The following is a 23,262-nucleotide window of genomic DNA, read 5'->3' as shown; positions in this document are numbered from 1 at the left end:
CACGTTAGAACTTTCAGGTATACTGACTTTTTTTTCTGAAGATACTGTAGGGTCAGGGCTACCCCCCACTATGGAAAAAGCAGGTCTGTGAGTCGTCCCCTTCCAGGGTAGAGATTACAAAGTGATGGATAAATCACATTATTGGCAAACGCTTGTCTATAAGCACATACCAATGTAGGAAATGCAGGGATATTCCTAACTTCCACTGTAGAAAATGTAGGTCTATGGATCCATGTCATGTTAGAGCTTTGGTGTCCAACTTAGGTCTAAGAGTTCCTTATTGCTATATTTACTACATTTTATGCAATTTATTTTAAGTGGATATTTTGAAAATATGCCATGGATTTGGCCTTGGTGCCCAACGTGGGGCACCCCTACAATTGAGACTAAAATTGGAGAATAAAAGATCTGCTACAGAAAATGTACGTCTAAAAATACATGTCGCAGTAGATATGGCAAGAGCAGTACCTCCATTGTATAAAATGGTGGTCTAAAAAGTGGTATGATAGGGACTTAAAGGTCAGGGCCAACCCGTATTACAGAAAATGCAGACCTGCAGATACATATCACAGTGGAGCCTGAACATCCAGCTCTGACATTTAACACAGAAAATTAGGGTTCGTGGATACATTTCACAGTGTAGCCCGCACATCGAAGGGTGACATTCATCACTGAAAAAGCAGGTTTGTTGATGAATGTCACTGGAATTTGCATATCCAAAACGGACATTCCTCACAGAAAATGCAGACCCGTGGATACATGTTAGTGTGGAACCTGCACATCCAGCTGTGACATTTGACACAGAAAATTAGGGTTTTGTGAATTCATGTCAACCTGAAATCTGCTCATCCAGCGTCAGGGTTCATTGAATAAATTGCAGGTATGTGGGTGCATGTTACAGTGAAACCTGCAAAGCCTGGGCTAATCTAATCAAATTAAAGTGTGAATCTATGGGTTATTAACACTGTTCAGATTACAAGGTCACACACTGATTTGGTTTTCTCTTTTAACCTACTATTGGTATTTCGAGGTAAAATAGCTCACTTTATCTGCAACTGTTCTGTATGCATGGTTGTCACTCTGATTTGAAACTGACACCAGGAAGCTTTTACGATCGCCTTGGAAGATGTTACAACTAAAAAGTGCTCAGTCACAAACAGGAAAGTAGTCATGAAAGTTCTAGTGCGTGGTACTGCTGCTACCCAACTGTGTTTTCACCCATTCCAGCCATCCAGTTAATAAGGCCTCCCTTAGTAAATATTGTATAATACTATGTGTGCGTGTCCCTGAAAAGACTACCAGACGCACGGAGTAAACATGCGAAAGGTGGCTTGGAGAGACAGAGCAAGGGTGTAAATAACACAGAATTTTGGTTTACATAATAAATAAGTAGGAACCATTGTCACCTTCATTTCTGCAATGAAATCTGATTTACTAATTTGAACACATTTATGTTAGGGCTAAGGAATGCACCCTCGCCCAACAGTGCTATGTTGTCTGATTTGAGCACATGTTAATCAATGTTATGCAAGGATCACCGTCCTGCACTCGATCCATCAGTGAACTATTGTGTTTTCCATGTGTGACACACTCTGATGACCAACTTGTAACATGTGAATTGGAGAACTGTTGAGCATGTCATCATAAAGAGCATAACATAGACATATTTTACCCTCAGTCTGAAAATCAGACACTCCAAGATATTGAGGGTGCCCCTGTGTGAATGGTTCTGTGTGATGATGAATGGGTTTAGCAGTGTAACAATATCAAACCCTCAACACCTAAATGCAGTGTGAAAATCTCATTAAAAATGCATTTTGAGACACTCAGAAAAGTGAGTTCCTGTGCTGACTTTGAAAGCACACACCAACCTACTCTCTAAACTAAATTTCAGTAACCTTACCACTGAGTCTATAGAATGTCCGGGGAACTGGAAACATCAGAAAGTTGCAGGTCACATTTAAAGCAGCATCATGCCACATATAACTGCACACTGTCGAAAGTATCGGCAGAGGGGGAAAGGGATAACGGACCTGCACATGCCTCCGCCCAGGTAAACCGAGGCAGGCAACAGGTAGGTGCTAGTGGTGGGGGGGATTCGCAGTGCGAGGTCTTGGCGTCGGCTCTCCGCCGTATACTGAGAAACCCACAGCTGCTTTTGTGTTAAGAAAAGGGAGGGGGGTTTCTTAAGTCAAGGGGGAAGGAGGAAAGCCAAATACATAAAGAGGCAGCGACGAATGGGAAAGATAAAGCGGGCATAATATAAATTCAATAAATGCATTGCAAAACATGACGGCGTCCATAAAGCGAGCACCGTGTTGATAAACGAGCGGAGGGAGATGAAGAAAAGAAAAGAATGCGTGGGAACAAACATATATATTTTTTAAGTAATGCCACACGTAACAGGGGAAATTGCCTGGGAGGGTCCAAAATTCCAAGAGGCGGGACTAATTTAGCAGATCCACCAGACAAAAGCAGACATTTAAGACTGGCACTAACAGAAGCCAATAGAAAAGATATAAGGTTCTTGCACTACATATACCAGATACAGCATGCCTCTCAGACCAGTGCATGCGCGCTGAGCTAGGCTCGACCTAAAAAAACTAGGGCTGTTGTGGAGGACACTGGTAAGCCATGACAAGCTCACGATGGATGGTCATATTTCTCTCTCTCCCACAACAACAACAGCATGGCAGAGGGGGCAGTATGTCGCTGTACAGCCATATTGCTCTATTATATCACGATTCTGCTTGAAAAGATGCATTGGCATTGTGGTACCAGGTGTTGGTGGAAGTGCTGAAGGAGATGAAGAATTAGAAGGTGCTACTTTAGGGAAAGATGCAGCGGACAGCAGTGAAGGTGCTGATGAACCAGAAGAAATCAAAGGTGTTAGGTTAACCGAAGAAGTGGCCGAGGTCGATCTTCTTGTTTTAGCCTCTTCCATCGCCTTCTGACACCTTATTCCTGCACGCGTCAATCTGGTAGACTACATTTTTTGCAGGTGTTTTCTAATTCCAGTGGTATCTGAGAAGTCTTGCATGATGTTCCCACAGTAAATAACTTTGTTACATATGTTGCATGCAACAAATTTGGAATTATTTGTTCCCCTCCAGGTGGCAAAGAAACAAATTCTCATACAGCAGAGTCTGTCAATTTCTTACTCTGAGCCACCTCTTCTTCCTGCTCTCGCAATAGCACAGAATCAACTTCTCTAGCCATTGCAGTTGTACAAGACTTCCTAGGTGGCTTTCGAACAAAAGATTTTCTCTCTTCTAAAGAGCACAACCTTTGAAGATATCAATTGAATGTCGATAAGGGGTATATAGTTCCTGTTTCCTACGACTGACAGAGTTCTATTACAATGAAATGCTGTTTTACAAAAGTGAAAGTACAGCTGAAATATCTCAATACTACTGCATCACTATACTTGTACAGTTCTTTTTTATTTTTTTTTACAGAGTTTTATATAGCGTGAACTTGACCTGCAGGTATCAGGTATCAGAGTGGTTTACATAGCACCAGTTAACAAACAAAATCTACAGTTATAATACTAACACAAATACCATTAAAAAAAAACTAGCCATGAAACCCTGAATCCATATTTTAAATAAAAATAATTCTTTTGTGTAAATATAATTGCAACATTGGAGACTCCATTGACCTAATTTATTAGATTATGTTGTGCCGAATATCACACTAAACAAGCGATTTATAGAGAAATCGTGCATGTGCTCTTAAATATTGGAACAGTTTGGGATTTTAAAAAGGGCAATCTTAAACAGGCAGATCACACAGGAGGCACTCAATGCGAGACTTTGAGCAGTATATTTTTAAATTTTCCTTTCTTTTATTGTACTTCGAGTTTCTGTTTTAGCTGATGGTGCGGCACCACTTCTTATTAAATATTGAATAAGTACTTCCATTTTTGTAGGTCAACATTCCCTTCTGCGAGTGAAGTAACAAAGTCCTAATCACTCGGCTGGGCACACACTGGGTGGTCTTTTCACGAATAATGAGCAGACCTCTATAAATGAGATCCTCCCTTTGACATGGTCTGATCACTTTGCAGTATTATTTGATATTAGGGTACTGCATCCTACCTCCTTACACCCCTGCTTAATTCCCCCTAAACAGTTTAAGGCTTGGAGAGGTATAGATCAGGCCCTTTTTAAACAGCATCTAATTGATACTGAGCCTGAAGATGTTCAAGACCCAGAATTGGCCTCCACAAACTACACGGAATTGCTCCAAAATGATTTTAGTAGACTAGTACCGTATAAAACTGTCTCCAAAAACAGGAAATCTCCCTCGGCCCCTTGGTTCTCTGAGGCACTGAGTTTGGAGAAGCAACGATGTAGGAAACAAGTAAGGCTCTGGTGCCAAGAATATGACAACAAGGAGAAATCTCGCTACAAGAGGGCACTGACCAAGTATAAACGTCTTATAATTACAAAAAATAGTAATTACTACACCAGGAAAATAGAAACAAGACTCCTCTAAACTGTTGTTTTAGGTAGTTTCTAAGCTGGCAGGGCCAGCTGATAACTCCACTAAGTTGGCATCCCAATAACTCTGAGATTCGTTAGCCAGCTGCTTTCAGGACAACGTGGGGCAAATTTACTCTAACTTCATTGTCTCCGCGGTGGGCTGGAATCAGCTGGTCGGAAAAAACAAGAATAGGGACAGTTCCAACTTCATGGAATTTAGGCCAGTTTCAGTGGAACAGATCTCTGATCTGGTTAACACTGTCAAATCAGGCTCTCCGTTTGATCCGTGCCCCCTTCAGTCCTGAAGCTGATCCCAGACCTAATAGGTACCAACCTGGCCAGCATCTGCAACACTATGCTCTTCTCAGGCACCTATCCTTCCCTATGGAAAAAGGCCTCTCTTCTGCCGCTGTTAAAAAAAAACCAATCTTGATCCAGGAGAGACCAAAAACTATCAGCCAATTGCACGTCTCCCTTTTCCAGGTAAAATCATTGAAAAGAATATGAATACTCAGCTGGTTCAATTTATTGAGGAGAATAAGCTGCTGGACGATACACAGTTTGGCTTCAGGAACGGCCATAGCACTGGAACCGCACTCATTAAAGCTTCTGATGAAATTAGGTTTGTGGTTGACAAAGGAGGTGCCGCAGTACTGGTGCTACTGGATCTATCAGCAGCATTTGACACAGTTGATCTTGCTACGCTGATCAATCATGTCTCAGCCATAGGCATTGGGCAAAAGGCCAAAGCCCTTCTGTCTTCATTTCTATTCAATCGCACCTAGTCAATTAGTTTAGATGACTTTAACAGTTTTCTCACTCCCATGTGGAGTTCCACAAGGATCTTCGCTAGGTCCGACTTTTTTAACATCTACGTGACTGATTTAGCACGAGTAATTAAATAATTCGGGATGGGTCTCACGTCATATGTGGATGACACACAACTGGTGCTCACCGTGCATAAAGATGGAGACGCAATCTCTGCCAGCCACGTGGTTTCTATCATTCCGACCAATCTGGCAAGATTGCATCTTACCTGTTCTACGATGCCTGCTATGTGGAGAAGAATGCATGTTAGACATCTGTCTGACACTCCGATCAGTCCTGCCAACGGATGTTGATACTTTGCTTGGTTTGGTAACGGCCCATGCATTGTGTTGTCCCCAGCAGCTACCAATCCTGATGAAGACATTCATTGAGGTCTCAAAGACGCAAACTGCGGACGGTTAGATACGTGGATCGACAGGCACACAGGTACCAAATCCATCTCCTTCGAACATTGCTAATGCGGCTAACGCTGACGGCGATGCTTCACATTTTTGTACAATCGGTCTACTTAACGAAGTGGTCCAACTTTCACCTACTGTGGTAGACAAATTCTTTACCAGCTTAGAAGATTTGATGTTTTCTCCAAATAATGAGACTGACTTTTGAAATTAGCACACAGCGTTCTATGGACTCTGTATTCGACCTTCACTTTTCAAAACAAAAACTTTTAACTTTAGAACTCTATTTTTTTTATGATGTGACTTTTTCCAAAGTTTGGCACAAAGTTATCTGCTTAAAGTAGAACTATTTATAGAGAACAAGAATTCTGTGAGAACTTCCAAGAGACAATATTTGACCTTGTCCACAACCAATTTATATATTCTGTCATGGAATGGTCTCGACTTTTTTCTTCTGTATTTAAGAGGCATTTCATAATTCATTCGGATAGCATTTCCCATGTCATACTATATGCCTTGAATGAAAACTTTGCTTTTAAGATGCGTACAGCACAAATGCTCATTTTCGTGTACAACCATTTCGAATGCATTTTATATATTTTGGGGGGGGGGGATTTTTACACATCATGCTTTAGATATGTTTTAAATGCTTAGAATTTAGTAATGTCGAACATAATAAAGTGGAGTGGGTGTTGTATGGCATTTTAGGATCCGAGCGAAAATTTCCCGATTCATGCCCTTATATAGGTACAATTCACATTGCCCTTATATAGGCATAGAAATCATACCCATATTTAGACATAGCCCATGCAGTCCAAATACAGGCTTGGCTACTTCCACCCGTACCAAAAAGTCACAACGATTTCTTGGAAAATCGGCTTAAGCAGTCAGGGACATCCCCTTGCTTGAATATTGATTTGTCCAAGAACTCATGGAGTTTACAAAAAACTACCATTCTCTTGGGATTCTTTTCTGATGTTATTATGCCCGACTTTACGTCAAACTAGGCACCTTCAAGGTATAAATATACCTTCACTTGCTCTGGTAAGACACAGTTGTTCGGAGCAGCTCGACTATCTACTTCCCCGACGCAGCTCGCTACAGCAAGTGCCGAAGGCAGCCGACCCTCCAGCTGACGCACTGATAGAGACGCTGTCCTTTCTCTCACCGAGAATCCAGCTCCAGTGTTTCCAAGCTCCCCTTGCGGGGTGTTGGGAAATCGAGTCCGAGACAAGAGATACAAGACCTCCTTCATTCAAAACTAAGGAATGGAGCTGATTAGAGCCTAAGAGAAATCTTGGGAAGATTCTTGGCAAAGAAACTAAACCTATGCTACACCACACTTACTTCTTCCCTCGTACAAGACTTAGGTTAGGTACATTGGGGTATGCGTATTTTAGAAGCACCAGTTGAGTACTTTTAGCCTTTGTTATTTATGTATGTATTTATATATGGTTTAGAAACCATACCATGCTTTTACAGTATTATTTTATAATACTCTTCTCGCTGTATGCATTATACTTTGCAACCTGCATTACGATTGTAGCAGTTCATTTCTTTTGCATGAGAAAGAAGTCTGTTCAAATAAATCCTTTTATTGAAAACGCCCGTCTCTCTATTTCTCTGCACCTCTGATGAAACGAAGCATGCACGATTGACTGAGTAAAATATCTAACTATTGTTTCCACGACTCTGAAGATACGTTTATCCTTGGGGAAACAAAGTTGTCATGTTTATGCGGTTGTCAGAAATGAATCCCTTCTTGTGTATTTGAGAAAGTTTCTAGTGACCTCTGAGCTAGCTGGCACTCACAATTAAGTTTAATATATTCTATATAGACCGAGTCGACCTCAGTCCTACGTCAAATCTATAGGATATATTCTTCCAATGTGCAGAGCCTATTGGGAATATAGGAACTACACTACATTTTTATGATGGCATGTTGGCCATTAGTGGTACAAAAGGGGTGGTGATGGACGGAGCATCTGAACCAATCAAACACTCACACCCAGTCAAAAGATCTGGGTTTGATCCATCACCGTTCTTTAGCCCACTCTGCCACCCCAGTTCAGACATGGCTATATGCAAATCAGTCTGACCCTGTGCCTCATGGGAACAGTCCAGCCCGAACTGCCAAGCCATGCCTTCCCTGCTTGTTTCCGGTCCAGGGAAGGCATGGCTTGGCAGTTCGGGCTGGACTGTTCCCATGAGGCACAGGGTCAGACTGATTTGCATATAGCCATGTCTGAACTGGGGTGGCAGAGTGGGCTAAAGAACGGTGCTGGATAGGAGCAATGTTGAGCTGGTGGGAAGAAGCGCATGGGGGAGAAAGCAACGTGGGGAATCGGGGGAGATGTACACAGGCGAGAGAGAAAAACATCAGACTACGGCGAGGGAAGGAAAGTATATGAGGGAGATAGCTAGAAAACACATGCACTCTTGCGTAGGGCTAAAAAATAAGCACTGGAAGGACGCAAGGAATATGTCCTTACTATGGAGGAGGGTCAAGAAGTGGAAGGAAAGCTTACACCCTCTAAAGAATAAGAAGCGAGCAAATGTGAGTGAAAATGAAGCCAAACAATGGCAAGGAATGAGCTGGCTCTAAGCCCACTGGAAGCAAACAATATGTTTTGCAACAGAGCAAATGCGCCGTCTAGTAGACTGGACCTAAAAAATGGGTAGATTCTCTAGTTTTTCTTAGCCATTATATCGACGGGCAAGCCAGGTCCAGAGTTTCCCACACATAGCCACTAAGGAAAATACAGTTCAACAGCACTGAGACACTCCTACTTTTGTGTGAATCATATCTATGTTGGTGGTGACTTGACCGATTCACTTCCTTATGATGACACCCTGACCCACAAAATAGAAAACCCCTCCCCTAAACCTGGTAGGAAAGGGGTAAGGATTCAATAACTGCCAAATTACCACAGAGATTTTTTGTTCCAGGGCTTTCCGCAAACATGTGGGATCAAAATATCTTAATAATCATAATATTGTCTAGATTATTGGCCTTGGAAAACCACTGCACTCTAGAGGGTGTTATATCAGCATTAAACTGTGCAAAATAATATATATTTACGTTAAAGAATATTGGAACAGTTTGGCTTAAAAAAGGGGATCAACTTTTATTCTCCCATTAAGATTGACGACATGGTTTTACATTACGCAAGACTGAAGGATCTCTTTTTCAAACCTATGTTTATCAACAACCCAGCAGACAAAAAAATAAGAGATTTTCCAAGAAATATTGCATAACAATACTTTCAGCTTTGTTTTTTCCCCAACGCCCCAGGTAAAGTGTCAATCTCTCTAGCACCACTCCCTCTGGTAATTGCCAAGAAACTGACGAGTCTCACCTGTCAGAAACCTTATTGTGTATTATATAATGAATTAAAGGCGTTAATGAATTAAAGGATGTGGTAAGCCCGGTCAATAAGTTACAATGACAGTAAGCGTGATATAAAAGCGATTTCCTCGGCCCTGCTGAAGTTACTGGAAAATGGCTGATGACTAATGACACCTACTAGGTTTCTCTCATTCCACCTCTACAGAGAGCAAGGAACTGCCTACATCACATTTGAGGCACAGACAGAACATTGGCAGCTACTGAGACCGCAGCTTCAAAAGGAAATGCATGAGAATCGGTATTAGAGTTCTGAAATCTCTGGAATCATGACATCTCCAACCTGTTCCTTGATATTAAAATAGGCATGTTTGTTCTTTCTGTAGATATGGTGCCAAGGAGGCAAGTCTCCTCCTTATTCCTGGATTCCGGGTGCGGATGAGAATTTCTAAGTCTGTGCTGACACATTTCAGCAGGACAAACAGGCCACACATATTGGGTAAAATATGCGGCAAAACTCTGATAAATGCAGAATTGATGTTCGCAGCACCAAATTCTACACGTATGTCTTTAATGTCTTCTCCACAAATAGGGTAGGAGGTATTTACTGCACCCAGTAGATCCCTCACCCAGGCGAATATGTACTTAACAGGTAGAGTAAATGCCATCCCCTGTTTCTCAGCACCACAGCACTCATAAGTGCGGAGTTCTCCCCTAAGCGAAAGAAAGACAAAGAGCTTCATTCTGAAATGAACGTCATTCTGGTAGCTCAGTCATCGAGTGATCGAAATCTAGTGAGAACTCAGGGGCTTATTTACAAACCCCTTGCGCCGCTGGTGCCACACTTTTCCTCATGTTAAAAATGACGCACCGGCGGCGCAAGGGTTTTGTAAATAAGCCCCTCAGATTGGCAAAGCTTTAGTCAAAGTAAACCTCCTTCAGCATTTTGTCACAGTCTGGTTAATTTAGTCCCATTTGAAGTAGATTCTTTAGTCAAACCTCCATCTAAGAGGAAAGTGGTGTATTTAATTCATTAAAGTTTACGGTATAAACTATTGAGTGTGAGGTACGGGCGGCCCCATTCACCAAAATCCAATGGAGTTACTAGTGTTGTTTTTTTGTGCAAATTTCAAACTTTGAAGGAATTCACAAAAATGTTCGGATTACTCATTAGAATATGTAACAGAAGTACATAACCAGGTATACTCAGAGCAGTCTTTTTGCATAATGAAATGCAAGACTTCCACCTATGGAAATGAGGAGCAAAAGTTTAGTTGTGCTTGTTAACCTTTTTATTTCTTCATTGGAAAGATCTATTCCCAATGATTTGATTTTCCTTTGCCACTGCCATTGCTAGGTTATGTATTGCATCAATGTGGTTACCAAAGGACCCCCCTTCGTTTGAAGTGTGGAGGGCAAGATTTGTATCAATCTTCAATATGGAATACAGCCTATATGCTCTGAAAGGCAGGCGAAGAATGAATTTGGGTTGTCAGATCTGGGGGGCCGTTATGACTTATATGGAGGTATAAAGGTCCTGCTTTGAGTAATTTATGCCCCCTTTCCTTTTTTTTTTTTTTTATTTTATTATTTCTGGTGTGACAGAGAGTAGCAGTTGCAATATGTTTAAGAAGGGATTAGCCCCGTACATTTTAAGCCATGTATATATTGGACAGATGTGTTATTTTCAGATATGTAGAGCCATTTTTCTTTTCTTCTTCTGTCTTGACCTGTTTCTGAGCAATATTATGTTTTTTCATTTGTAATACTTGTGCCGTTCTGTGATCTCATGGATTTCAATTAAAAAAAAAAATTAAAAAAGGAAAGATCTATTCCCAATGGGGAAACTATTTTCTCAATGTAGAAACCCCTATGCCTACACTCCCATCAGTTTTGAGAGTGTTCCCTCCCCATTTTCACTTTTAAAAATGCAGTACTACAAAACGAGATGTTTGATGCAGTGGAAAGCCAAACAGTTCATACAGGAGGAGAAGCAGACAGGTAACTTGGTCTTGAGTTTAAACAATATGGACATGGCCTTCCTAGATTCAGAAAATAAATACCTTTGGCCAGCTTCACAATAGCAAGGATTTAAAAGAGGGAAATGTATTCACTTTTGATTTACTGCTGCGTTTGGGATAGGTGTCTGACTTGTATGTGATTCACCAAGACCTCAGGAATATTCCTGTAAGTGCATTACAGTTATAGATTTCCAGGATTGCACGAATTCACAAAAAATCCAATTGATGTGGAATGGTGCATTTATACAGTTTGTGTTTTTCTCCTAGGGAATACATTTTGTTCAGTGGATAAATCTTTTCCCCATATGCAACCAATTTTGGGAGTCTTCCCTTCCCTTTCTTTTCTAGGAAAGGAAATGAAAAGTGCCTTTCACAGCAGGCGTGTCAATGCATTTCCAATGTGGAAAACTGCCTCAAAGATATATGTAAATCCACTAGCCTAAAACTTTATAGCTGTTCACTGGGTTCTGCCAGTTGACCACACTAAAGCAAACTCTTACCCACCCTGAACCTTAACTTTAATACAATTCAAAACTCACCTGACTGGCAGATATTCAACCACCATACAGCACACTTTACAGTCGTACAATTCCAGAAAACCTGGGCCCAGATTCACTAACCTTCCATGCAACACAACAAGGTATGGGAGAGAGAAAAGAAATGCACCATATCTACTCTAAGATATGGAACAATTCTGCTCTCTCATAACACTGGCGCACTTAAGGCAGTCTAATGCCAACGCAGGCACCCATGCCCCATGGTGCACGGGTGCCTGTGATATGGCCAGCATTGTTTGGTGCAGGAAGGGATACCTTTCTGCACAAAAACAATCTTTAGAGGCGTATTACTCTTTCTATGTGTTCTGCAGAATGCACCACACGTTGAAAGAGGAAATAACTTTATTTTATTTATTTTATTTTATTCAAAGTTTTATATAGCGCGAACAAGATCCTTACAGATATCAGAGCGCTTCACAATGACAGGGTAGGGGCAGTAGGAATGAACAGAGGTAATGGGAGCATTGTAGTAGTCACTAACTTGAAAGGATAATAATAACATACATAAAACATATCAATATACAGTCAGGTAAACAAGTAATATAAGACGGCACAAGTCATTGATCCCACTACAGAGGTGTTCAGGTACACCTTGGGTGAGTGGAAGGCTTATACCAGTGTTTTAGTATAGAGAGAGCACTGAGTGGGGGCATCGGGAGGGTGAATCAGTGACCCAACGTGCATCATATATTGGTCGGTAGTAAGAAAGTAGCGTAGTAGTGTCTCCATCAAGTAGAGGTATAGTGCCGGAGGACAAGGTGAGCATTGACACAAGGCAATGCAGAGTCTCTGATCCAGCACCTATAAGGTTCAGGAGATCTTGGCCAGAAGGATGGTTTTCACCTCTTTCTTGAAGAGTGCAGTGGAGGAGATACGCCTTGTTTCAGGAGGGAGCGCATTCCAGATCCTGGGTGCCATTCCTGAGAAGGAGCGCTTGTAAGTTTTCTCTTTCCGGAATCTACGGGGTTTCAGGAGTAGAATTTTTGAGCTTCTATTGGATCTCGAACCTCCTGATATAGACAACTTTTGAGCGAGGTAGTTGGGTGCATTGTGGTGCACGGCCGCGTGTGTCATAACTGCAATTTTTAGTTGTATTCTGGCTTCAAAAGGCAGCCGTTTTAGGGACTTTAAGTCTGGGGAAATATGCGAATGTTTTCTTGAGCCAGTAATGAGTCTTGCGGCAGCGTTCAGGGAGGCTCTTAAGGGTGCTGTTGTGGATAGTGGGAGTCCGCTGAGGGCCACAATTCCGCAGTCTATTCGAGGGATGACTAACGCTTGTACAGCAGTTTGGAAGTCTTCAGCAGGGAGGAAGGGTTTAATTTTCCTCAGTGTGTTGATTTGGAAATTAGCTGCTTTTGTGGGTTTGCTGACGTGCTGCTGCATGTTGAGCTTGGCGTCCAGTGTGATGCCTAGGGATTTCGCTGAGTCCACGATGGTGGGTTGGACATTGAGTGCTGTTAGGTTGTTGAGCCATGTTTGGGTGGTGGAAATTTTCGCCGGGGGTGAGATGAGAAGGAACTCAGTTTTCAGAGCATTTAGTTTGAGGTGATTATCGGCTAGCCAAGATTGAGTGTTAATAAGCGTGGAATTCAGATGTTTGATATCTTCCGGGGATTGAAGCTTTAGGTACAGTTGTCGGCGTACATATGGAATTGGACATTAGAAGCTTGGAGCAAGGTGGCGAGCGGTTCCATGACGAGGTTGAACAATGTGGGGGAGAGGGAGGATCCTTGTGGAACACCTAGATCTGCAGGCACAGGTGAAGATAGCACATTGTCGATCTTGAACTTCTGAGACCGGTTGTGAAGGAAGGACGAGAACCATTTGAGAACCGTTCCCGATAGACCCATTCTAGTGCTTAGCAGCTCCAGCAAGTTCTCATGTTTGACCGTGTCAAATGCTGACGAGAGGTCAAGAAGGATGAGGAGGCAGGACTCATTGCGATCAAGAATTTGGAGGGCGTCATCAATTATGTGTGTCATAGCTGTTTCCGTGCTATGTTTCGCTCGGAAGCCTGATTGATTAGAGTTGAGGAGGTCAAATTGGTCAATGTGTCTTGTTAGTTGGAGTTGGACACATTTCTACAGCAGTTTGGCCAGAGTGGGGATATTGGTGATGGGCCGGTAATTGTTTAGGTCAGACGGATCAGCTGTAGGTTTCTTGAGTATAGGCGTGACTTGCCCCACCTTGAGGGAGTCTGGAATGAGGCCTTGTTGCAGGGAGCAGTTGATGATTTTGGTCCAGAGAGGGAGGAGCAAGGGGATGAAGTCTTTTACAGCATTAGCAGGTAGAGGGTCTGTGAGGTGATTAGAGGGCTTCAAGGTGCAGAGCAGTTTGTGTATTGTTTCTTCCGAGTAGGTATCGAAGTACAGCCAAGATGCCATGTTTTTAGGTTGAGTGTTAGCCATTCTGGTGTGGTTGGGGAATCGGCTTACATCCATGATGAGGTCATTTCTTATGTTGTCAGTCTTTAGCTTAAAGAAAGCAGAGAAGTCTTCACAGTGTGGGGTGTCGCTTGTTGTGCTATTTGATTGTAAGGGTTGTGCCTTTGTTTGGGTCTTGATTAGTTCGAACAGTTTTCTTGGCCTGTTTTTTGCTTGGTCCAACTGGCGGCTGAAGAAGTCCAACTTTGTGCGCTTTATTTTCCTGAAGTAGGCATTTCTCTTGTTTTTAAGCCTTTTGAGGTGCAGTGCTGAAGGGTCCGCTCTCCAGGTGCGCTCTGCCATTCGCATCGAACGCCTGTCGTCATTGAGTCTGTCGTCATACCAGGGGTTAGAGGTTTTGGTGGAGACTCTCTTCAGTTGCAGTGGGGCGACTTCATTGACTAATGTATTCATAGATTCAAGGTAGTGGTCAGTCAGTGATTGAACATCCGAGGCACCTGAAGGGGGAAGGAGGAGATTGCCGATGTGGGGAGGCAGAGTAGAGGGGTTGAGATTCTTCATATCCCTTTTCCATGTTTTGGATTTGATTGGTTGAGCCGGGTTAGGTTTAACTTTTTCATTGATAAAGAAGGTGATAATGTGGTGATCTGACCAGTCGCAGCGTAGAATCGTCTCCAGTTGTGTAGAATTCTCTTTGGCAATGATGAGATCAAGTATCGAGCCTTTGTCGTGTGTTGGTCTATCGCATATTTGGGTGAGGTCAAGCGCATTAAGGAAAGTTTTGAGACTATTCACCACTGTGTCTTTCTGATCGTTCCAGTGGAGATTGAAGTCACCCAGGTAGACTTGGGTGGTCTGCCGACCGGCATTGGAAGTGATCATGTCCATGAGTTGTTGGGTGAATATGAGATTGTCACCAGGCGGGTGATAGATGAGATGTAGAGCACAAACTTGTTTGCCCTCGCTGGTGATGTCGAGGCAGAGGAGTTCACAGGAGGAGAGGGAGGGGGAGGTGACTTTAGTAACGGAGAGGTTGCTTCTAAAAATGCATGCAATTCCCCCGCCCGTCTTGTCTGAAGACCTGTATAGCCTAATGATGTGATAGTTGGGGGGGACTAGTATGTCCATAATCGGGGTAGAGGCTTCAGTGAGCCAAGTTTCTGTTAGAATGGCTAGGTCCAGATCCCTAGCTGAGACGAGATCAGCGATGTCTGAGGAGTGTCTCTGGGCCGATCTGCAGTTGAGTAGGATGCATTTGAGTTTGGGAGAGAGAAGGGTAGTCGAGCTTTCTAGAGTGAGGGGAACTTTTCTGAGGTTGTTAGGGACGGAACCTCTGTTGTTGAGTGTTGGGAGCCTCAGAGGGTTTGTAAGAATTGTGGGTATGGGGATGTGTGTGCTGGATATGTGTTTTACCGGACCTGGGCCATAAGAGCTTAGGAGAGAGCATAGGTCGCGGTCCGACAATGGGTTGAGGACACGGCGGGGGCGGTGGGAGTTGTTGCGAACGGGGATAGTCGGCCAGCGCGGATGTCGTTGGAGGCGAGGGTATGTAGGGCGGGTGCGTCCTTTGTAGGGTAGAGGGATGATGGGAGGTAGACTGGGCTGTGATGAGAGAAGGTCTTTGATTGCGTGGACATCTTTTTTGATTTGTAGAATATCCTCTTTGACTTGTTGGAGGGTGGGTAAAGTCAGGTCAGGGGGTGCATTGGGGTTGGCGTAGGTGGTGAGAGCCATTGGTGAATGGTTGTGTAGTGAGCTGGAAAGCGGGCAGGGAATCGAAGGGGGGGATATACTAGCGTTGTTGGAATGTTCTGCGGTGCAAATGGGTGGGATGGCATTCAAAGAGTGGGCGTGTTTGTGGGCGGGGGGTGTGGGTGAAGTAGGCGGTGAAGGCGGTGGGTGGGAGGCATAGGTAGTGCCGTCAGTGGGAGACGGTGCCGGTGAGTGGAAGAGTGAGTGAAGGCTGAAGACAGTGGGGGAGACCGGAGGGTAGTGAGGGCTGAGAATAGGAGGTGGGAGAGAGGGGGATGCTAAGGTAGGGGAGGTGGTATGTTCTGTGTGTGTTGTTGGGAGGGTGTGAGTGTCGTGGGTGGGAGTGGGGAGGGAGCTGGGGGGGGGAAAGGTGTCCGCCGCGGGGGGTATGGGGGGGTGGATAGACTCAGAGTGGTGATGTTATCATATGGTGGCGTGTTGTGGGTGAGAGTTGTTCTGTCTGGTGTGAGAGTGTCGTGGGTGAGAGTGGGGAGGGAGCTGGGGAGGGAGAGGCGTCTGTCGTGGGGGGGATGGGAGGGGGGGTGGATAAACTCCGAGCGGTGGTGTGTTCAGATGGCGTGTTGCTGGTGGGGGTTGTTATGTCAGGGAGGAGAGGGATAGGGGGGATGTGAGTGGGGGTAAAAGGGATCATGTTAGAGGGGCGTTTAGTATAAGAGGTGGCGACATTTGTGTCTGTCCTTGGGGAATGTGGGGCGTTGACAGCAAGTGGGCCATTTACTGGGGTGCTGGGGGTGTCTGTCCTTGGGGAGTGTGGGGTGTTAATAGCAGGTGGGCCATTTACTGGGGTGCTGGGGGTAGAGGTGTTGTAGGTGGGGGCTGCGACGTCAGGGGTGATAGTGCTGGTGGAGATCTGGGTGGGGGTCCGCAGATTGGAGAGGTGCTCTTTGAACTTGGGGAACAGGTTGTCTAGTAGTTCCAGGTTCTTGTCCGTGGATTGAATTAGGACAATCCCGTTGTTATAGATAGTAATGGTAGTCCTGCCAGGGAAGAGGTGGGAAGGTGTGATAGAGAGAGTTAGGCCATGAGTTGTTTTCCTGGTGGAGGAGACGGTGAGTAGGGTTAGGAACGCTTTTCTCCATTGGGCTCTGCGTGAGGTGTGGAAGATGATATCGGTATTCAGGGCTCCATTGCCCGGTGAGAAGTAGGTGTCGGCAAAGGGTGTTTCAGGGTGCGACCTCATGAAGTTATGTTTAAAACGTTTAGTGGCTTTTTTGGTGAGGGTGGAAGGGTAGTTAATTCTAAAAGTGTGCTTGCCGTTGCGCTCCATTTTAGAGGCTGTAATGTTGGGTGTAGGAGCTAGGGCGTCATAAGTGACACTAGTGAGCATCCAAAAGAGATATGAGGTAGCGTCCAAAAGAGATATGAGGTAGTATGTATCTAAATCTAAATCACTGTATCTGAATACAATAATCACAATCAGACTCAGCAGTCGTTGTAAACATGGTCAGAATCAAAATCTAAATACAATAATCACAATCAGACTCAAAATACAACGAAAACAGGATGTAGGAAGTGGTAATTGGTGCAGTCCAGGGAGAGGAGTGGAATGGGTTCACCTTACCGCAAAGGAAGGAGACAGAAATATGTGAAGGGAGATCGACGTAGAATAGGCATAAAGATACTAATAGTAATAATACAGGTATGAGGTAGCATAGTAATAATAATAATAAAAGTATGAGGTAGCAGTCGGTGCAGTACTGAGATAGAGGAAGAAGGGTACAGCTTATAACAGTGAATAGTCTAGAGGTGTAATATTAGTGATACACTAGAACAAGATACAGGTGTACAGAGTGAAGAGATAAGTAGTTTTTAGAAATAAGAGGTAGTTAACGGTGCAATACTATATTGAAAGTGCGAGGGGTGTAATATACATAAAGGGGTATAATATTAATGATATACCAGGTCAAAGTATATATACATAATACATGTGCAAAAGAAAAGCAGCAGGAGTCAGAGATGCCCCTAGTGAACGGCCAGAAATATATGAGGTATCCGTCAGTGCATTAAGTACATGTAGAGGTATAATACTGCAATAAACGGTAGACACTCGGTACTTGAGATTAGGAGAGAGGAGAGATAGGGTCAGACCACTCCAAAATGGCCGCCAAAGTAGAGGAGATAGCTACGGCAGTCCTCTGTTAGTTTCTGATGCTTTAGGCACAGGGAGGGCAGAGTCAGATTCTAGATTCTGTTTGAGCAAGACCAGATCCTCTCTTGCTGGGAGGGAGTCTTATCTGTAATATGGTCTGTGTGGGGGAGTCAGAGTCAGACCTTGGAGCCTCGTGGGCCTCTTCGATGCAGAAGGCGATTTATTGCTGCCGTTTTATGGCCACAGCCATTTTGAATAAAGGCACAAAGGAAAAAAAGGGAAATGTGTGCAGGGTCGATAAATACCTTCTTATAGTTCTGCCCATATAGACCCACGATGTTGCCAGCGGAGTCGTGCAAAGTGAAGCCTTTTTTCCTGTTCTAGAAATGGGGAAAGGACGCACACCGCTGTTGCACCGCCTTCTGGTTGATGTGTGCGCGCGACGTGTGTTTTCCCTACTGCCCCAGGTCTCAGGAGACAGCCATCTCCTCCGTCGGTGGTGGAAACAATAACGTCACTTCAATTCACCTCAATTCCCCGTGCAGAGAGGTAGGCTCCGGTCGGGCCGTTTTCCGATGTCACCCACTGACCCGAGTGCGTCATGGGTCTAATCCTGCTGCTTTCTGGGCGGCGGCGCCTCACCTCCGGTCACCTTCGGCTCCCGTCGCAGGGGCAGTACAGGCTCCTGCTATGCGTCGCTGCTCGTCCGGATCCCGCGCTTCCCGGGGCTCCCCTCAAGCTGTTCCTGTGGCAGCGCCAGCATTCGATTTCTGGCTCTGTGTTGTCCCTCCAGATCACCTCCGGGATCGTCCGGTGCCTCCGAGGCAGCGCACCGGACACCTCTGTTGGTCAGACCGTCATCTGCAACAGTGCACGCCAGTGGGTCGGACACCTCCGATGCGCCGCCAGCCAGCTCCTCTCGCAGGCAGTCACGGGCAATCACAGCGTGCATCCGCCATCCGCCGCGGGAACCAGGCAGGAATCATCAAAATCGTCCGCCCCACCCGAGCACCAACCGATGTAGGTGGGGGTGTCAACAGTGTCCCGCAGCAGTCCAGTGGTGAGAGGGGACACAGGCGAAGGCGCCCCAAACGTGTGCGCGATCCTCAGCAGTCTCCGGCGGACTCCTACCAGCCGTCCCGGTCTCCGCAAGCGTCCAGAAGCAGCCGGGTGGAGTAGTGGGTGCTCGCAGTACTCTGCAGGACTTCCGAGAATAGGTAAGTGCAGTCCAGTAATTAAATCCAGTTACTTGCAGAGGTTCTGTTCAGTTCAGTTCTCCCTGCAGTTTTCGTCTTCTGTCCATGCACCGATAGCAGTCACAGGGGTCCCAGCCGCCGGCGCCGCAGGTCAGGTGTCTGGCACGATGTTGATTTGCACTCCAGTTACTTTTAAGGCCAATCCAGTTACTCTGTATAATAATCCAGTTACTCGTGTTTGATTATGTGCGCAGAGATGGGTGCTTTTTGGGGATAAATCCAAAATAGGGATCCCGAGCACTGGGAGCTCCGGACAGGGGCTCCTACCGGGCGGCCATCTTGCAACTAAGAGAAATAAATATATTTCGCCTCTTTGTGATAGGCGCACCGTTGTAGTGCAATCCCAAGTTTAGTAAATCTGGAATTACGTCAGATTCCATGGGTGGACACACTGGAACGCCCATGCTCCACCCATGGAACAACTACCACAGCAAAATGTTACGCAACACAGAGCAAGCCCTTGAGTTGAGAAATATTTCTTTACAAAGTGACACATGGCAGCGCAAATTGTCCCTTGTGTGGCTTTGTAAATCCCATTACAAACTTGCAATGCCTTGCGACAACAAGCATCATGCAAGGACAACGTAAGTCCTTAATAAATTCAACACCTTGATTCAAATAACCAGGGAGCATATTTACTAGCGGAAAGCTTAATGTTGTTAGCTAGGGAACATAAACAATTCTGTTAGTGGTGTAAAGCTGTATTTATGTTTCCAGATTATCCAAGATATATTTCGAGTTTCTATTTTAAGAGTGTATATATATATCATATAGCTACCCAAATAGGATTTCCTAGCTCTAGAGGAAGAAGCCATATATATCCTAGCAGCATCCCTGCCAAATTACAACAGCCAGGTCTTCAGTGGTTTGCTGAAGACCGCCTCTGTGGGATTCATCCAGAGGGTGAGGCCATTCCATATTTTAGGTGCTAAAGGAATGCCCTTCCTGTCAGACATGACAAATCCACGGTACCTGAGCTAGTTACCAAAATGTCAGTGTTGCTGCCATTTGAGTTTGACACACTAAAGTATACACAAATTGATGGATGGAATATTGTTATTTTGCACACCATGTCAACTCAGTTTGAACCCTGCCATATGCAAATCAGACATGACCCTACTCTAATGGGAACAGTTCGGACCGATCAGCCAGACCAGATACGCCCTAAACCAGAACACAAGCCACAGAGGACATGTTTCTCCCTAGTTAGGGCTCAGCAGCCAGGTATAGCTTGGTTGCAGTCACACAGTGTGCATGGGGCCGACGACTGGGAATACCTGCCCCACCTAGTACGACACACCAAAGTATACAAAAAAGTGATGGAAGGAATGCTTGAATTAATCTCAGCCATTGGTCATTACTTGGGGCCACATCCCAATCCATAGTTATTTTGCACACCATGCCGCCATTGAGTTTGCGACAGTTTAGGTCCCTCCAGTGGGCAGCATCTTCCATACAGAGTTGAAGTTGAGGGGAACACTTTCCTAATCAGGACCTAAGGAAACCACTATTTGTGCAGCATAAGAGATTATGGAAAAGCCAAAAGATTTCACTACATTCACTAAAGGGCAAGCATAGACGTTAGAAAGTGTAGGGCTCAATGAAGTGTCCTGCGGCATCAAGTGAGAAGGTGTGTTGTGTGTGTGTGTATGGTTTGGACGTCATCTGGAAGGATCGATGCTGCAGAAAGAACATGAATCAAAGACGAGCCTTCCCAGTAATCCCACAGATCTCAAGTCTCCTGAGAATAACTGGGTGCAATATTATTTCAAAAGCAGTACTCAAATCCAAATGGACGAGTGCTGCAGTCCCACCCTTATCCAATGTCTCTGATGAAACCCAACTAGGAAATGTGCAGTAGATTGTGGGCTGCAGATAGTCAGATAACCCTCTGTGGATGTGCTTTTCTAAGATGTCGGACTGAAAAGGTAAAAGAGAAATGGGCCAATAGTTTTCCAATTAATAAGATTGTAGAGTTGATTTTTTTTTAGCAATGGAATAACAGTAGCATGTTTCCATACATGGGGAGCAGTGGTGGATTTAAATTAAGAAGATTAGATAGCTTTGGTGTTAACTCAGGGGAAACCATTTTCAGGATCAAAGGAGGTGCTGCATCAGACGGGGAGCCCGATTTAACAGAAGTAAAGAGTATCTCAAGCTGGGCCGTATCTGAGGACTTAAAAGCTGATAACTAGTATTTCTTATGAGACATGCTAGGGTAATACACGATGGAAGGCTTCGCTTCGGAGACACCCAGGAAAGTTCATTGCACTTCTCTTCAGATATTATATGACTGGGAGTCTTTAATGCCAAGTCCAACATAGACTGGCGGAATTGTGTCAGTTATCGATTTTTTCAGTGTACTATGCCACCTGTGCCTTTCTGATTGCCTTATGCTGCTCTTTAAGGGCCTCTTTATATCTTACATTGGCTGTTGAGACATATCATTGGTGCCAGAGCAAGATGCATTCTAAGTTTTTTTGATTTTTTTTACTTTTGGGTTAGCAGCTCATGACTAAACCACAGCGCTGGTAAATGACTTTCGTTTAGATGGTAGCGATATAGGAAGGAGGGAATCAAGAGCTGAATTGAGCCATACCATCACCACCTTTTCCTATAGGAAACACACTGTGCTTCAGAAAGCAATATCCTAGAATTCATACTAATACTCATAGGTATTGCATAATGGTCTGAACAGACCAAAGGAAATATAAAATTAAGCACAAGAGTAGGAAGAAGGGGAAAAAAATAAGAGCCAGGCGCACTCTGGATCCATGTGTAGGTGACCTAACTAATTTTGTGAGTTCAACAGCCTTAAGGTGCTCTATGACGCTACTGGCAGCGACACAATTAGGATCTACAAAATTTTAATTAATGTCACCTAATACTGTAAAATGTGAATATTTGATTACAGATGGGGCAGGTGCATCTGCTAGCTTATTGCAGCAGCTAGCTTCGGTCCCTGGAAGACAATAAACCAGAGCACCTAACAATCCAGATTTGCTGGAGACCACTAACGAAAAATTGCATGAATTACCCTGATAGTCTGTGGATGGTGCTGTTTCCCAGAGGTGATCGTATGTGGTAATAGCAATATAACCAGGACACAAGCAGATTTTCACGCTAAACTATCACATTAGTTCTAAAATAATTGATGTTTTAAATAAACAGTTGAACATTCACTCCAAACTAAGTAGTTTACTCAAGTGGGTCTAAACTGCCTTTTTTTCCAAAGAGTCTTGTGTATCAGATCCTAATTTATTTCGGTTCTACATGTCAGTCATCTTACATCACTATAAAAAAAAAATGGCATACCACTTACCTTTCCCAAAGGACATGAATCTGGCTATCATGTTGGAAAATATCCAAGAATGTCCACAGAACTGAACCAGGTAATAAATACAAAGGTAGGTTTCCATTTTCAGGTAGCTGAAACCATAAATATGTAATTTAGCAAAGAGAATAACAAAATATATCTTTACTAAAAGAGGCATTATTGCTCACTAGAGACATTATTGCTCACTAGAGAACCTGAATAAACAGAACTATTTTTAAACAGCTGTATTAACGGGGCATGGCTTGATCCTAACAAAATAACGCTCTTTAATCAGGTTTGGCGGAGGTCAAGGAGAGAGAAAGAAATTCACGCCTTGCATTCAGTCAGTAGAGATTTTCAAGTAAGGAAATGCATTTATGAAGCATTTCTCATGAAGACCTGTTAACCTGAAGGAGGTTTTATTGTGGCAATTACAGGTAATTGACTGGCTTGAAGTGAGCACTGAGGTGACAAGTTGTGCCCACCATTTTATGACTCTGCTGACCGATATTCGTAAATTTTCATTGCGTCCTTTTAGAACAACGTTAATTTTCAACACCCTTTCATGGAGAGCTTTTGATTACAAGAGCATTTATTTATTTACACAATAATATAAGTTTTGGTTCACTTTGATAAAGAGATTGCTTACTAATATGCTTTTAAGCAGTAAACCTCCAGTGTGCTGGGATCTGTTGATCTAAGACATTCTCTAACGGCATCAATAATTCAAAAAGGCTTTGAGTGTGAGCCAAGATGAGAAATCACACCTTACATTTCACATTTCTATTGATAAAAGTTTGCGATATT

At 44.0% G+C, this 23,262-nt stretch overlaps 1 protein-coding gene across 1 annotated transcript in view; it reads right to left on the bottom strand.

The window, feature by feature from the left end:
* HACD4 (3-hydroxyacyl-CoA dehydratase 4) overlaps positions 1 to 23,262 on the bottom strand; it is a 166,638-nt gene that overhangs the window by 127,770 nt on the left and 15,606 nt on the right. The window contains exon 2 of the mRNA XM_078675947.1: positions 22,462 to 22,568. Coding sequence (XP_078532073.1) covers positions 22,462 to 22,558 — 97 coding nt within the window. The 5' untranslated portion in view covers positions 22,559 to 22,568. The remainder of the gene's footprint in view (positions 1 to 22,461; positions 22,569 to 23,262) is intronic.

This window comes from Lissotriton helveticus, chromosome 2_1 (assembly GCF_964261635.1).
Source record: "Lissotriton helveticus chromosome 2_1, aLisHel1.1, whole genome shotgun sequence".
Taxonomy (NCBI): domain Eukaryota; kingdom Metazoa; phylum Chordata; class Amphibia; order Caudata; family Salamandridae; genus Lissotriton; species Lissotriton helveticus.
This window is presented reverse-complemented; position numbering and strand designations above follow the sequence as displayed.